This window comes from Euleptes europaea, chromosome 6 (genome assembly GCF_029931775.1).
Source record: "Euleptes europaea isolate rEulEur1 chromosome 6, rEulEur1.hap1, whole genome shotgun sequence".
Classification (NCBI taxonomy): Eukaryota; Metazoa; Chordata; class Lepidosauria; order Squamata; family Sphaerodactylidae; genus Euleptes; species Euleptes europaea.
This window is the reverse complement of record NC_079317.1, coordinates 521,753-538,442: the sequence shown is the minus strand read 5'-3', so window position 1 is coordinate 538,442 and position 16,690 is coordinate 521,753. Positions and strand designations below refer to the sequence as shown.

The following is a 16,690-nucleotide window of genomic DNA, read 5'->3' as shown; positions in this document are numbered from 1 at the left end:
ATGTTTTGCGAGTTCCTCGCTGGAAATGCAACTCCAGGGTCTGGTGCGGATTGGGACCACAGGGAGGCAGAACACGCTTTCCTCCCTGCACCGTTTCCATGATTAAATTCTCTGAGTGTACCCATGGGGTTTGTGTGCATGTGTGTGTGTTTGTGTGTGTGTGGAGAACGAATGCATTTACAAGGAGTTTTTTCCTGACTTTGGGCGCCCTTGAGCATATCACCTACCGGAACAGTGTTTATGCCTTGGCTTTAGTTTACAGTTGCAGTGTACACTTCTTCCTGTATATAGTTGATGTATATTTCTTATTCTTAAATGTATGATTTAATTGGGCTTATACACAATATTGTATTTTGAGAATAAAATTAAAAACCACCATGCAAAAATCACCCCACACGACGATTCTGTTAGCACCACCCTGTAACCAGTATGCCCATGTCCCAGCACCCCCAGGTCATTGTGAGGACCAATTGCGGTCCGTGCTGAAGAAGCACCCGGAATCCAGCCCAGGGAATCATGGCTATCTGTACTGGGACAAAGAACGAGGCATTCAGCATCCACAAATTAGGGAAGAAATTTGGACGAGGAGAATTTTATATGCACCCACCGAGGGGGAGGTGGGGGGAGGCCTCACAAACACTTTTTTAAATTTAACTCTTTGCTTCTGTATTCTTTAATTCTGTTTTACTGGGCTGGTGTGGGAGGGGGATGACTTTGCAAAGGGGACTCACAGCGTTTAAAAGAAGTACAAGAATGGAATCTTCACCCAAACTACTGCTGGTTCCACCCAGTAAACTCCCCCGTATTGGAGCCAAGGGCCATTTATGCAGGGTCAGTTTTGATGCTCGCTCAAAGCCGTTTTTTAAAAATGCAACCTTTAAAATGCCTATTCACGGTCCCGACGCAAAAGGAGAAATTACACACGCACACACCCCTCGCCTGCCCCTTCGCTCCTTCCATTAGCCAAACGCCGTTTGCATAGCTAATGCACGGCTGACGTTTTGCGTGCTTCCTTGAGGGGATTCTTCAGTTTGGAGGCGAAGCAAACACAAAAGGTCGTGTTAAAGGGGCTCTTAAGGAATGCCAAGCAGGTCTGGGCTGGCTTCACAGTCGCTTCCTGAATGACGGTTCAGCGGGAAAAACTCAAAAAAATATGCAGGGCACTTCAGCCTGGAACGGGCTGCTAATTACCAAGCATAAATGGCCAAGGAAATCATTCTGGGATGTCCCCCCACCCCCGCTAAAGCTCGAGGCAGGAAGGCTTAGCTAATGGCATCAGAGGCCTTTCCCCCAGCCCGGCCTGGCCTTTCCCAGCCGAGCGGGAGCTCCGGTGGCCCCCCCCCACATTGACCCTCCATTGTGTCCCCTGGTCGTGCCCTCCCCCCCAAAAAAAAGACGGGGCCAAAGGAAGCTCCGCCCAGGGCTCCTCCAGACAGCAGTGCCAAGGATGATGCCGGGGTTGGGGGTGGGTTGGTGGGAACACCAGCTGATTGTGTTTATGGAATATTTTATTTTACACAACATAACAACACAGAGTTGTTGGTTCTGTACAGCAGTTGCCTGAAAATGAAGGCAAGACCATCGTCACTGGAAAAGAAAACGGGAGAGAGCGAGAGAACGAGAGTCGGATCGCTTAAAAAACTGTATAATACGGACTGATCCATTAAGTGGCCGTTGGTTGGTGCGGAGGGCAGAGCGATCCCCTTTCTACAAAAAGGCTCTTTTCCTGCCACTGCGCTCACGTTTGCTTTCTGCTACTGCGGAATCAGGATGCCAATCCTAGAGGAGGAGAAGGCACGGGTGTTATTTCATGCGGTTCCCCTTTAAACATATAGATATTTCCTTTTTTTTTCCTTTTAAAAAATGAGCTTTTAAAATGATCTGCCTTCAGTTGCCGCCTTAAGTAAAACAAAAACCCCCACAGAAAGGGCAGAAGTGCTGTGTGGCTCACGCACAACTCCACGCAGACGCGAGCGGGGCCGGGAGTGTGCCCCCTTGCCCGGGAGGCTCCGGGAGTCCTCAGGCAGCGTTGGGTAGGTGAGGTTTGCTGCACTTTTTTTAATGGAAAAAAACCAAAAAGAAAAGAAAAAAACCACCACAGCTGCTCACACCGTGCTTTCCAATATCCACTCAGAACTGGAAAAAGTTGCTTTGCCACTATCCACGTCGGAGCCGTCCATCTGCACGAGCATCCCGTTCATGGACAAGCTCCGCTTGGACCAGAAACCCCCCGGGGCCGGGGAGCTCACACAACCACGGTATTCCACGTATTCCCCGTTCAAGGAGTACCTGCGTTTGGCCCGGGAGGGGTCGGCTGGCAAAGTGAGGAACTTACTTGGCTTGCCTTGTGCTCTTTTGTACGCGGGGCCCCCCTTGGCCCAGTCCGGGGGACGGCTGGCCAGCTGCAGGGCCGTGGAGTTGTTGCGGTTAGTGTTCTGGGCCTCCAGGCTGGGGGCGGCACCTTCGCTGGGGGGCGGCGGCTCGCTGCCGGGATTGGGCATGGGCTTCCGCTTCAGCTTTTGGGAAGCGGAAGGGCCCGGAGTCCACGCGTGAGGCAAAGTGTTGGTAGCGGTGGAAGAGTCTTGGCTGCAGCAGGCGTCCGACGACTGCCCCGCCCTGTCGCTGCCGACCTTGCAACACTGCACGCTCTCCTCGTGCCCCGTCACGGCCTGCTTGGAGCCGGACGGGGGCACGGCGGCTCCGCTGCACCCCTGGCCTTGCGCCCCGTTGGTCTGGGAGTAAACGTTGCTGACCTTGGTCACCTTGTGATGCCCGCCATTGTTACACACCTTGTACCGGATCATGAGGATGATGATGAAGACCAGCACGGAGGCCACGATGATGCCTCCGATGATGATGATCATGGTGCCCCCCAGGAACTGGGACTGCATGAAGTGGCAGCGCACGTAGTCCTGCTCCGTCGTGAACTGGATGCAGCCCACCACCCGCGTGGCCGTCAGGGACGTGATGCCGTCGTCGTAGATCGCCAAGACACACAAGTCGTAGGTGGTCCCGGCAGCCAGGTTGTTGACCAAGAAGGTTTTGCTCGTGGGAGGGATCATTCTAGGGGGTGACAGAGAGAAGTGTTAGCAGGCAGCTCTGGGGGTGGGGGTTGAACCATAGCAGCCCAGCACCTCCGTTCCCACCCCCACCCAGAACAGGAGTCCTTCTAATAAAAGCAGTGCTTGGGGCAGCTAGATTTGCTGGGGGTGGGTGGGAATAATCTTTGGTCGGTCCTCCTAGCACTCCTCAAATCCCCCGGCCTCTTATCTCTCACAACTTGAAGCCCACCGAATTAGGAGAGCTTTCACTCGGGCAAGATGTGGGGCTCTGCCCTCGGCATTACTGGATGGCAAATACATAAAACAAACAAACTCATATCTAGAGAGACTCTGCCCACGTTCCATGGAAGAGGTCGAGACAACGAAGCGTGTCTTTTTCGATGCCCATATTATAGTGGCCTGAGGGTTAAGTTTGTCCATCCTATAATAGTCAAATTCACAGAAAGTCCAGAGCAAGTATGGCTGGATAAATTATTAATTGATGAAAATCCTATGATCTCAAAACAAGTGGCAAACTTTTTGTGCTGCTATGATAAAAGCCCGGAGCAAGAAAAGGGCTGATGGAAAGGATAAGGACATTTAATAAGTCTAGTAACTCTGCTCCAAGTTTTATACTGCGGATAGTTATTTTATTTGTCCTGTTACCAGTTTTTTAAATGTAAGGTTATAGATTTTGGATTTGTAGCGTAGCAATACAATATGATATTTACTGGTCTATGACTGCAATAAATTATTATTATCATCATCATCATCATCATCATGGTGGCCAGCGTGGTGTAGTGGTTAACAGCAGTGGTTTGGAGTGGTGGAGTCTGATCTGGAGAACCGGGTTTGATTCCCCACTCCTCCAAGTGAGCAGCGGAGGCTAATCTGGTGAACTGGATTTGTGTTCCCGCTCCTCCACATGAAGTCAGCTGGGTGACCTTGGGCCAGTCACAGCTTTCTCCGAACTCTCTCAGCCCCACCTACCTCACAGGGTGTCTGTTGTGGGGAGGGGAAGGGAAGGCGATTGTAAGCCAGTTTGAGTCTCCCTTAAGTGGTAGAGAAAGTCAGCATATAAAAACCAACTCTTCTTCTTCTTCATCATCATCATCATCATCCTCAAATCCCTTCCCCCGCTTGCATCTGCTGCGTACGGCCATAAGGGCATTGTTGTTTGGGGGGCTCACTTCTGCTCTAGTGGTTGAAGGAGGATCGTACGTCGAAATGGTACATTGCACAGAGAGAGAGAGCATTTTTATCCAGCTCTTCCTTGAAGGAAGAATATACAGCAGTCTATGGAACGCTCTGGGGTGTGGAATGGCATAGTATCGCCCCATCTCATCAGATCACGGAAGCTAAGCTGGGTCGGTGTTTGGATGGGGGAACCACCAATGAAGGCTCTGCACAGGAAGGCAATGGAAGACCACCTCTGCTGAACCACTTGCCTTGAAAACCCCTTGTTGGGGTCACCATAAGTCGGCTGCGACTTGAATGGCGCTCTCCTCACCTTGTTACCCTCACCCCAACCCTGTGAGGCAGGTTTGGCTGAAAGCGTATGATTGGCCCAGGGTCTCCCAGGACCTTTGTGACAGAGTGGGGGTTTGAACTGTTGACAAATTGGGAAAATGTGATTTAGATCCTGATAGTGTTAGGTGGATCTGCAACTGGTTGACAGATCGCACCCAAAGAGTGCTTGTTAATGGTTCCTCGTCCACTTGGAGAGGAGTGACTAGTGGAGTGCCTCAGAGATCTGTCCTGGGCCCTGTGTTGTCCAACATCTCTATAATTGATTTGGATGAAGGAATAGAGGGGATGCTTATTAAATTTGCAGATAGTTGTGAATTTCCTGCATTGTGCAGGGGGTTGGACTAGATGACCCTGGTGGTCCCTTCCAACTCTATGATTCTGTGATTCTGTGAATTGGGGTCTCCCAGCTCTTAGCCTAGCACCCTGACACAGCGGCAATCGTATGCAATTATGGTCAACCAGCAGAGTTGCCTTGACTCCCATCCTGGACGTGAGGCCCACAGACAAGGAGGCCCACGGAGAGGCTTGCCAGGTTGCCTGCCGCATCCCCCAGTCCCTGCCTCCGGTCGTCACTCCAGTGGGAGTACAAGTGTGGGGTTGGAAGCAATGACGTCACTTCTGGTTTTTACCAGAGAGATCAGGAAATTCCTAGAAAGCTGTGATGTCATTTCCAGATACAACCAGAAGTGACATCACACTATGTTGCTCCACCCATTTTTACTACTGCCAAAGTGAAAAGCCCGGCTAGCTACCCTACTCAAAGCATACCCATTCTTCCAGTGGCAGCCGTTTCAAGGTGAAAACTACCTGCCAGCCACAAGTCCCACGAGGCCAGGGCCTTGTCTACTTTTCTGAAAGATGGGGCAGGTGCCAAACAGGGGAAGAGCAACAAGGGGCTTATCAAAGAGCCACTGAGCAGCACTGCTCTGACCACTACCCCACACTGCTTCTCAGAGAAGAGAGGCATCCCAATACAGCCTGCACTTAAGGTTGGAAGAAAAATTTCTTGCCACAGTGGACTAAACTAGTGGTGACCCATAGAGAGAGGATGCCACAGCTTCCAGGCCAGACAAGAACCACAGGCACAAATGACAGATTATTTTGCACAAAGCCAAGCAAACACAACAGTTAAGGTGAGAGTCATAGAATGATAGAGTTGGAAGGGGCCCTAGAGGCCATCTAGCCCAACCCCCTGCTCAATGCAGGATCAGCCTACAGCATCCCTGACAAGTGCTTCTCCAGCCATCCCTGACAAGTGCTTGAAGACTGCCAGTGACGGAGAGCTCACCACCTCCCAGGGAGCCGATTCCACCGTCCAACAACTCTTACTGTAAAGGTTTTTCCCCCCTAACATCCAGCCTGTACTTTCCGCCTGCAATTTAAAAACCATGATTGTGTGTCCTCTCCTCTGCTGCCAACAGGAACAGCTCCCTGCCCAAGTGTCAGCCCTTCAAATACTCCAAGAGACCTATCCTGCCCCCCGCCAGCCTCCTCTTCTCCAGACTGGACATTCCCAGGTCCCTCCGCCTTTCCTCGCAGGGCTTTGATTCTCCAGGCCTCTGTCTCCACGTGACCTCAGTCAGGCTAAGGCGGAGGCTCTGAGGCTTCATTGGGGATCCCTGCCTGAGCCTCTTCCTACTGAAGAGACTCCTGTAAAACCTGCCCTCGGATCAGGTTGCCAAGCGCTTTCTGCCCGGCTATTGTTATTTACATACAGCCCTGCGAAGCCCACAGTCGGCGTCCGTCCGTCACTACGGTTTTCATACGTGCTGCTTTCACGTTACCAGCAAGAGACTGGGAAACTTTTTCTTTTCTTTTCAAGAAACAACATTTTTTGACAAATTGGATTTGAAAGGTGTGACTGGCCAATTCGCAGGCCTCAAAGCGAGACCCTCTTATCCTCTCGCACTTCCTCCTCAGTCTTCTGAGGTGCCTCTGCTTGCGACAGGGTGCACAGTCCTTGCCCTCTCTACCTCAAATTCTTGAGTAAAGGGAAGAAAAGCTCACAAACCATCATTCTGGCTGCGCTTTCGACCACTTCAGGGTGGGCTGGACACACATCTCCCCAGGCCGAGCCAAACACCGTTCCTGGAGTGGCCGGCCCTTCCCTCCACTGAGTGAGGTTTCTTTTGTGGCTTCCTCTGGTTCTCTGCAAGACACCCAGGCACAAGGCCTAGATCCACTGCCATGACAGTGGCCCCAAGCAAACTGCTATATGAGCAACACTGGTGTGGCGGCCCATCGTAAGAATCATAGAGTTGGAAGGGACCACCAGGGCCATCTAGTCCAACCCCCTGAACAATGCAGGAAACTCACAACTACCTCCCCACTCCACACACCCCCAGTGACCCCTCCTCCATGCTCCTCTCATCATCCGCCTAAGGTCATAGAACCTCAGAAGAGCCCTGTTGAATCAAACCAGTGAGGGTCCCACCTAGTTAAGCAACCTGTTTCATGCAGCAGCCAACCAGTTAGCCTGGAGGGCGAAACAAACAGGACCCAGGGGCCAAGGACTCCCCCTGATGTAGCCTCATAGAATCATAAAGTTGGAAGGGGGCATACTGGCTGTCTAGTCCAACCCCCCTGCTCAATGCAGGATCAGCCTAGAGCATCCCTGATAAGTATTTGTCCAGCCTCTGCTTGAAGACTGCCAGTGAGGGGGAGCTCACTGCCTCCCTAGGTAGCCCATTCCACAGTTGAACAACCCTTATTGCAAATTTCACCAAAATATCCAGCTGGTACCATTCTGCCCATAATTGAAACCCATTATTGCGAGTCCTGTCCTCTGCTGCCCACAGGAACAGCTCCCTGCCCTCCTCCAAGTGGCAAACCTTCAAATCCTTCAAGAGAGCAATCCTGTCCCAACTCAACCGCCTCTTCTCCAGACTGGACATTCCAAGTCCCTCAGCCTTTCCTCGTAGGGCTTGGTCTCCAGGCTCCTGACCCTAGCACTGGTATTCAGAGGTTCATTGCCTCTGTATATGGAGGCTCAACATAGCCAGAAGCCTCCATGAGCCCTAGGGGCTGGACAGCCAAGTTTCCACAGCCTAACTCCATGCTGTGTCCACAGCTTCACGCAAACACTGCCCATTTCAAAATTCGACTGAAACCAGCGCTAAACCCCCTCATGGGATAAAAAGCCTTAAGCAACTATGCTGACCTCAAAACCCAGGCCTCGCACACACAGTGCTGAAAATCCTTCTCAAAGCTAGCCAAAGCCACGGGATGGGCCTCTCTCTCCGATGCCCATCTCTGTGCCACCCCATAGCTTTGTCTCTGGGGCAGGCCCAGTCAGTTCCTTGCATCTTGCCAGCCCCACACGCTTCCAAAGTCAACAACGGGCAGAGGAAGTCGCTGCGGCCACAAGCCCAACAGACATACATCTGTGCCATCAACTCCCAACCAAACTCCGGCCACCCCAGCAAGGGGCTTTCAAGGCAAGTGAGAAGCAGAGGGGGGTTTGGGGGGCCACTTACCTGTAAACAAGCGAGTCATCGTAAGTCCCATTGTACTGAATTTGGAACATACGGATTCCAGGTATATTCCTTTGGAAATTGAACTTCAGCAGGGCAGTGGACGCCGTGGCTTCTGCCACGACCACCTTCTTGTCCTGGCTGACTTTTGTCTCCCCGTTGCTACTGCTGGCGTTCGAGCCAGACTTGGTGGAAGTCGAGATGTCCGAAGAGCCGGGGTCCGGCTCGTGGATGTGGTTAGTGCTGTTCAGTATGTGAGGCAGCTTTATTATGTGGAGGTCCACGGACTGCGTGGCTTCCCCCGCCGGGTTGGAAGCGATGCAAGTGAACGCCCCCGTGTCCTTCATGGTGGTGATCTGGATATCCAGGGTTCCGTTGTCGTGCACCAGGGACCGCGTGGCATTGGAAATCAGCTTGCCTTCAGGGGAGATCCAGTGGATGGCGGGCTCCGGATCTCCACGGGCTTTGCACCTCAGGATCGCTCTTTGGCCCTCCAGCACCCTCAGTTCATGGGTGTGTCTCGTGATGAGGGGAGGCTCGCACAGGAACTCCTCCTCAGGGACGGACCAAAAATAGCGACCCGACAAGAGAGGGGGGGAAGCACACGTCTCCAGGTCGTCCTCCCGGGACAGCCGCCTCAGCCACAGCAGCTCACAGTTGCAATGCAGAGGATTCCCCCCAAAGCTCAACGCAAATGTGGACGGACTGATGATCCCTGAGGTGGCCAAGACCTGGGCTCGCTGGAAGAGGGGATCAGGGGGCAGCTTATGCAGTTTGTTGGACGTGACGTCCAGCCGGGTCATCTTGTGGAGGTGAGAGAACGTCCCCTTGGGGATGTTGTCGATCATGTTGTGGTCTAAACTGAGGGTGTGCAGGCTGACCATCTTCTCCACAGCATCCCACGGAATCGTCTCCAGGTTGTTGTAGGACAAATCCAGCTCCTCGAGAGCCAGGACGTCGTCAAACGCTGTGGAGAAGATCAAAGTCAGCTGGTTGTTGTTAAGGATCAAGTGGTGCAGGTTGGAGAGCCCGCTGAGCATGTCGTGGGTGATCTTGGTCAGCCGGTTGCTGTTCAGGTGCAGGGCCCTCAGGTTCCGCAGGTCCGCAAAGGCGTGAGGCGTAACAAAGCTAATTGTATTCCTCGAGAGCGTGAGGTCCACCAAGCTGGTCATGTTAGCAAAATCCTTCCGTTTGATATTGGTCACAAAGTTGTCCGCCAGCCGCAGCTCCACGGTCCTCCTGTCAATGTTGGGAGGGACAAACAGAAGCCCTTTCTTGGCACAAAGCGTCGCAAGGTTTGGAGACAGGATCTGGCACACACAGCGCTTGGGGCAAATCTGGGCCTTCACCACTAAGCCAATGAACAGCAGATACAAAAGCAGTTTTTCCATTGTAGAGCGGGGTCAGGATCCTGAAAGAGAGAGCAGAGAAGAGGCATTATTGGGGAACCTCAGATGAAATCCTGCGTGAAAGATACGGACACGAAAGCGCAGGCGAGAGAGAGGATGGCGGGGGGGGGGCTTCACTGATGACCGACACAGGGATTTCAGATGCCTCTTGCCATATCCAGAATGAAATAAGTTACCCGTCTAGCCTTAATAATGACATTCAGTGAACTACAAAACACAGGGGATATTTAAGGATACTTCAGTGGGCGTCATAACTAAAAATCAATGGCTCATTTCCATACCAATGACGCATGACTACAAAGTTGCCTTAGTTTTGGTTATTTCTGAAAATCAAAACTACATCCCAAATATAAACCATCATAAGAAACGTTTGCACAAAGCAACTGGGGCCACAATGCAAAGACACTTTACTTGGGGAGTTGGTTGAAAATAGCATAATTTACCTGCAAGTCAACTGGTATACAGGCACCTGTAGCTCATGTCCCTCTCTAAGGAAGCCCCCCGCCCTCCCTCAGACCTCCCCTAGGTTTCCACGCATGGCCCTCCAGGATTGTCTTCTGACTACCCGCCCAACTCTTATTCTCAAGTTCCCGCCTGCTCCCACTCACATTTCCCCAGGATTTGTGCCACCACCCCTTGGCCACTGGGGCCATTCCACTACAGTCTTTCCCCCCCTGCTGTTGTCTTTCTTCAAGGTATTAGTTCAGAAGCTGCTCTGCCACCTCAACCCTGAATTCACAGAGGAGCTTCGCTCACATGTCCTTCTGGTTTAGAGCTGCTTCACTTCTGTGGTTGCCTCCTGCTCTGACTCAAACGTACCCGCGCAATTCCCAAGTTTAACTCCCTCTGTTAGCGCATGTCTGCCTAATGTTCATGTGCCATGAGGTGCTGCCTGATTCCTTAGAGCCCCGACCTCTGGATAGCTCTGCTTTACGAAGTCGTCTGGTTTGAGGGCTTCCTAGAGGCCCCTGGGTGGCCCCTGTGTGAACAGACTGCTGGACTTGATGGGCCTTCTGGGTCTGATCCAGCGGGGCCTTTCCGATGTTCTTATGACTTCCAGCTCCTCCCCCAGGCCTCACAAAATAGGAGGCTGTATCAGATGACTCACCTCAAAGAGCAGAGACCCCTCCCGCTAGGACCACGTGCTAGAAGCAACCTTCAAAAACACAACCTGCTTCAGACCCTGAACTTCAGCACCTGAGCAGAAAGACCCTCACTTACGTGCCCCCCTCCTTGCCTCTTGTACCAGTCCCACCTTTAACTCCCTTTGTCGGTGCCGATGTTCATGCACTGTAAAATTTGCACCTCTACTTTGTGCAGTCTTCCAAGAAGCCCTTAGGACATTTTCTATCAGGGCTAACTTTATCACAGAAGTGAGCTGTGACTCAAGAAAGCTCACACATACCCTGCCAGGAATTGTGTTAGTCTTTAAGGTGCTACTGGGCACAGCAATTTAAGAAGGATGTAGAGAAGCTGGAACGTGTCCAGAGAAGGGCAACAAAGATGGTGAGGGGTCTAAAGACCAAGTCCTATGAGGAAAGGTTGAAGGAGCTGGGTATGCTTAGCCTGAAGAGGAGAAGACTGAGAGGGGATAGGAGAACCATCTTCAAGTACTTGAAGGGCTATCATAGAGAGGAGGGTGCCGAGTGGTTTTCTATGGCCCCAGAAGGTCAGACCAGAACCAACGGGTTGAAATTAAATCAAAACAGTTTCCGTCTAGACATTAGGAAGAATTTTCTCACAGTCAGAGCGGTTCCAGTGGAACAGAGGCTTCCTTGGGAGGTGGTAAGCGCTCCTTCCCTGGAGGTTTATAAGAATAGGCTAGATGGCCATCTGTCAGCAATGCTGATTCTATGACCTTAGGCAGATGATGAGAGGGAGGGCATCTTGGCCATCTTCTGGCCACTGGGTGTGTGTGTGTGGGGGGGGAGGTAGTTGTGAATTTCTTGCATTGTGCAGGGGGTTGGACTAGATGACCCTGGTGGTCCCTTCCAACTTTATGATTCAATCTATGATACTATGGATGATTGCTCTTTTCAACTTTCTCATCATTTCCCTGTACTTCTTCAGGTTCCTCACACACCCACTTAGAAAAAAAGCAGACTTTGTCCTTGGACAGCTTCCCCAGCCTCTCATGTATTTTGAACATTTGGGAATTATCAGCCACACCTAGTCAGACCCTTGGTTGTTCATGGTCAGTCTTGCCTGCTCTGACCGGCAGCAGCTCTTTGGGGGTCTCAGGCAGAGATCTTTCACATCACTTGCCCTTCCTGATCCTTTTGGCTGCAAATGCCAGGGGATGGACCTGGTATCTTCTGTATACAAAACAGAGGCTCTACCACTGAGCCATAACTTCTCCCACGGGAGAAAAATGTGTGACTCAGTCCTGCCTGCGCACACTTTGGTGTACTTGGCTTACAATCACTGGAGGAAAACTCGCTCGTTTCTGCATTGTGGTGATCAAGTTAACTGATCTCCACCCCCACCCCCCCACTCCAGCTTTTGGGAATGCTAAAAACACGAGCAACAAGACATCAGTCACATCAGGATGTTAGTTAAGAGGGGCAAGTTTGCAAATACCTTTGAAGACCAGTGGGGACACAGGCACCATGGCCAGAGTTGACATACCCCAGTCAAACCACAGGCCATGGAAAGGGGCCACCAGTAAAGCCCCCTGGAGGGTTCTCATAATACTAGAATGCGGGGGGTCATCTGCTGAAGCTGAAGGGTAAGAAATTCAAAACTGATAAAAGGAAGTATTTTTTCACACAACGCATAGTTAAATTGTGGAATTCCCTGCCCCAGGATGTGGTGATGGCTGCCAACTTGGAAGGCTTTAAGAGGGGAGTGGACATATTCATGGAGGAAAGGGGTATTCATGGCTATTAGTTAGAATGGATACTAGTCATGCTGCATACCTATTCTCTCCAGGATCAGAGGAGCAGGCCTATTATCTTGGGTGCTGTGGAAAGCAGGCATGATAATGTTGCTGCAGTCGTCTTGTTTGTGGGCTTCCCGGAGGCACCTGGTTGGCCACTGTGTGAACAGACTGCTGGACTTGATGGGCCTTGGCCTGATCCAGCAGGGCTTTTCTTATGTTCTTATGTTCCTTCCACCCCTGCTCCAATACTACAGGGGATGACAAGTGGCAAGGTCCCCCCCACCCCACTTCATGCTGCTGCCAGTCATCTGAGGCCAGACTTGGTCTCAAAGAGATGAGGCAACAACCCAGCCGGGGCTTCCTTCCCAAGGGAGAAGGCTCAGCGTGGGACCTGAACAGCCCCCCGCACCCACCCACCCACCCCGGTCCAGCCTCACTAGACCATGCTGGGCAAACCCCTTCTCTCTCAGCCCTGCCCCCCCCCACTTGCAAAGGACTGAGAGTGCAGCATGGATACAAAAACCGTGCACACAAAGGCTCCAGACGCCCCGAACCATGACAGAGAGGCTGCCCGTTCTGATTATGCCCCTGGAAGGGATGCTGGCATCCAGACTGGCGGGTCTCTGTCAATAAGGCAGACTTTGGGGGTGGGAAGGGGTTAATCCGGTGCATTCGCCAAGGGTGCCGTTTCCCCTGGAAGGACGTTTCTGATTTCAGACCCAAATGCAAACTCTCCCAGATGACACCGCATTCCTGTTTGACTTTCTCCTTCACAAAACTGTTTGCCAACCAATAAAGAAATCCTTGCCTCCCGACTCACAGCCCCTTGCTGTGGGTGAAGAGTGTGCGCGCCCCCCCCTTTGCCAGGCACTGGGTTCCAGCCCCTCACATCGCAGACCAAAGGTTGGGCAATGCAGCTGACTGGCCCGGCTGTCACAGACACTCGAGAAAACCTGCCTTCGCTGGATGAAGCGGGAAAGGCTTATAAAAGCCAATCCATTTTTACAGGCAGCTGAGAGGGCCATCTCTTCTCTGCAGAAGCCGATACCGCCCCAATTTATACATCCCGTTAGAAAGGAAGCAACTGGACTCCTTAGCACAGAGCCAGACAGCCCAGGACTGTAAATGTACCAATTAAATGTGTTCCTTTTCCTGCTCGCCCCGAACTCAGGGGAGGGAGATGGTTCCTGCAAGAAATTGTCAAAATTTAGAATAAAGCCATCGGTACTGCTCCACTGAGAATAATTTCGGTATTAATTCTGGCAGTAAGCAAACTTCGAGGGTGATCTTTAAGTACATTTTTGAGGATGAGACATCTTGTCTCAGACGCTGGAATGTCTCCCAATGGGAAGGGTGGGACTCCTTTGGAGCAGGTCCCAGTCACAAGCTGTGGGAAACCTCCCATGTGGGTCAGCCGTGGAGGGCTCCAAACACCCATCCCTGCGGAAGGCAGCTCCTTCTTGGAGGGGGTGAGGAGGTGGGCCGGAGGCTGGCTAGAGACAGGGGAGGGGATAAGCTGAGGGACTCACATGACCTCCCCACCCGCCATATCACACAACCAGTAAAGGGGCCGTGGCTCAGTGGTAGAGCACCTGCTTGGCATGCAGAAAGTCCCAGGTTGAATCCCCAGCAACACCCCTTGAAAAGGTTTGGAAGCAGGTGATTGGAAAGGCCTTTCTCTGCCTGAGGCCCAGGAGAGCTGCTGCCAGTCAGAGTAGACCATACCGACCTTGATGGAGCCAGGGTCTGATTCAGGGTTCGGCAGCTTCATGTGAGTACATGTGTGTCCGGATGGAATCATTCTAGCCAGCTTGGCATTGGATCCATCTTTTTACTTTGCCCGACAGGCTGGTCAAATTCCCTTTCATGCTCCTGTTCACGAGGCCACACTTCCCTTATGCAAAGTCAGGGACGGATCAGCACACAGGCCTCAAAGTGAGTTGCAAAGGATACAAGAGTCATAATTTGGCATGCTCAAGATGGTGTGGAAACATAAACCACTTCAATAACAAGCAGGAAGCCGGTGACTCCTTAAAGGCTACCAAGATTTTATAGAATCATAGAGTTAGAAAGGGGCCTCCAGGGTCATCTAGTCCAACCCCCTGCACAATGCAGGAAATTCACAACTACAGCATACAGGCAGAGCTCCTGGCAGCCAGATAATCATAGAATCACAGAGTTGGAAGGGGCCATACGGGCCATCTAGTCCAACCCCCTGCTCAATGCAGGAACAGCTGCTTGAAGACTGCCAGTGAGGGGGAGGCTCACCACCTCCCTCGGCAGCCCATTCCACACTCCAACAACTCTTACTGTAAATTCCCCCCCCCCAATATCCAACCTTTCCACCTGGAGTTTAAACCCATTATTGCTGCAACCGCCCCCACCCCACCCCACACACACTCAGTTGCACTTCTTTTCGAAGCGTGCCCAGCGTGTTTCCAGTGCTCTAGAGGTGAGTGGGGCTGCAAGCTGCCTGCAGAGTTCGCACGTTCTTTTGGCAGGAGCAACCACCAAATGCTCTCAGTGGAGCATACAGCCACACATGCTCCACGCCACAAGTACCCACCCCCCATTTTGAGCATCCAATGTGGCGTTCAAAATATTGTCAAAGGCTTTCACGGTCAGAGGTCATTGGTTCTTGTAGGTTATCCGGGGTGTGTGTCTGTGGTCTTGGTATTTTCGTTCCTGACGTTTCGCCAGCAGCTGTGGCAGGCATCTTCGGAGGAGTAACACTGAAGGACAGTGTCTCTCAGTGTCAAGTGTGTAGGAAGAGTAATATATAGTCAGAAAGGGGTTGGGTTTGAGCTGAATCATTGTCCTGCAAAAAGTATCCAAGGTAATGTGCTAACCATTGTCCTGTAAGTCTCAAGATAATGTGCTAATGAGGGTGTGGTATGTTAATGTGGAACCATTGTATCCTTAAGTGATCTGTTAATGTGTGAAATCCAAAGCTAATCCGCGTGGCTATTGTGGACTGTAGTCTTTGTTAGTCTGGAGGTCTTATTCCAAGACACTGAAAGACGGGACAATTCTACCAACTATTTTGTCAGATTGCACAGAGAAGCCATTGAAATTCATAAACATCAGCATAACTTTAACAGAAAAGAAGAGAGTTTAAGAATGAATAAGGCTTGGCTTCCTGTCCTGAAAACCTCCAGACCACGGTCACACAGCCCGGATAACCTACAAGGACCAATCCAAGGTGGCCTTTTCTGAGCTTGGCCAGTTGGCACCACCAGCAGCATACCAGGACAGCCCTCGCAGCTTCCACTGCCAGCCCTACTTTCCTGCTCCTCCCTCTACTCTTCCCCCTTTTTCTTGGGGATAGGTGCCATTGTGGCATCTTAGAATCATAGAGTTGGAAGGGACCACCAGGGTCATCTAGTCCAACCCCTACACAATGCAGGAAATTCACAATTGCCTCCCCCCCACACACACCCAGAGGCCCGTACTCCATGCCCAGAAGATAGCAAAAGGAAAAAAAAACCCTCCAGGATCCAATCTGGACCAATCTGTCCTGCAGGAAAATTCCTTCCTGAACCCCCCAGTGCCAATCGGCATTGCCCTGGGCTTGTAAGAAAGGGCCAGAAGAGCCAAACACTGACGCAACCCTTCCTGCTCTCCCTCTCATGATCTGCCGAAGGTCACTGACGTGGTAAACGGGGGGTCGTGGGGGGGGAGAGAGACCCGAGATCATTATCAAGAAAAACGGTTTATTCCAGCTGGTCACCCAATTGCTCTAGCAAGCAAAATACCTGGGCCCCGATTATACTGGGGGGCACGCTTTTAACCAAAATCGATGCCTTGAGAGGAGGCGTCAACATTCCCCGCCTATCGGGTTGTTTACAAAGACTGGAGCCTCTCGAGCTCAGGCAGTTGTTTCCAGTTCCAGTTCTTGTTATTGTTCACAGTAACTTTTCCCTGACATTTACCCTACTAACTTAGCACACACACACAGCTAGCTAGTATCCAGACAGACATTCTTCCCCTGGTAACTCAACACACACACGCATAGAGTTATCCTGCCCAGCAACAAGCTAATTCCTTGCTGTCCTAATACATTTTCAATACATTTACAGAAAGGAAAAAAGGTTATTACAAACTTATTAAATCAGACTGCTTAAATGGATCTTCCATATTGTGGGGAAATCTACCTTGCTGTCTCATCACAGAATCACCATTGCTGACAGATGGCCATCTAGCCTCTTCTTTAAAAACCTCCAGGGAAGGAGAGCTCACCACCTCCCGGGGACGTCTGTTCCACCGAGGAACCGCTCTGCTAGGGAATTCTTCCTAATGTCTAGACGGAAACTCTTTTGATTTAATTTCAACCCGTTGATTCTGGTCCGACCTTCT

At 51.5% G+C, this 16,690-nt stretch overlaps 1 protein-coding gene across 1 annotated transcript in view; it reads right to left on the bottom strand.

Moving 5' to 3' along the window:
• Positions 1–2,080: 2,080 nt before the first annotated feature.
• The window catches only part of LRFN5 (leucine rich repeat and fibronectin type III domain containing 5), an 85,556-nt gene continuing 70,946 nt past the window's right edge, over positions 2,081–16,690 (bottom strand). Inside the window, exons 2-3 of the mRNA XM_056851512.1 lie at positions 8,048–9,455; positions 2,081–3,063 (exon numbers count right to left, since the gene is read on the bottom strand). Of these exons, the coding sequence (XP_056707490.1) occupies positions 2,106–3,063; positions 8,048–9,435 (2,346 nt within the window). The 5' untranslated portion in view covers positions 9,436–9,455 and the 3' untranslated portion in view covers positions 2,081–2,105. The remainder of the gene's footprint in view (positions 3,064–8,047; positions 9,456–16,690) is intronic.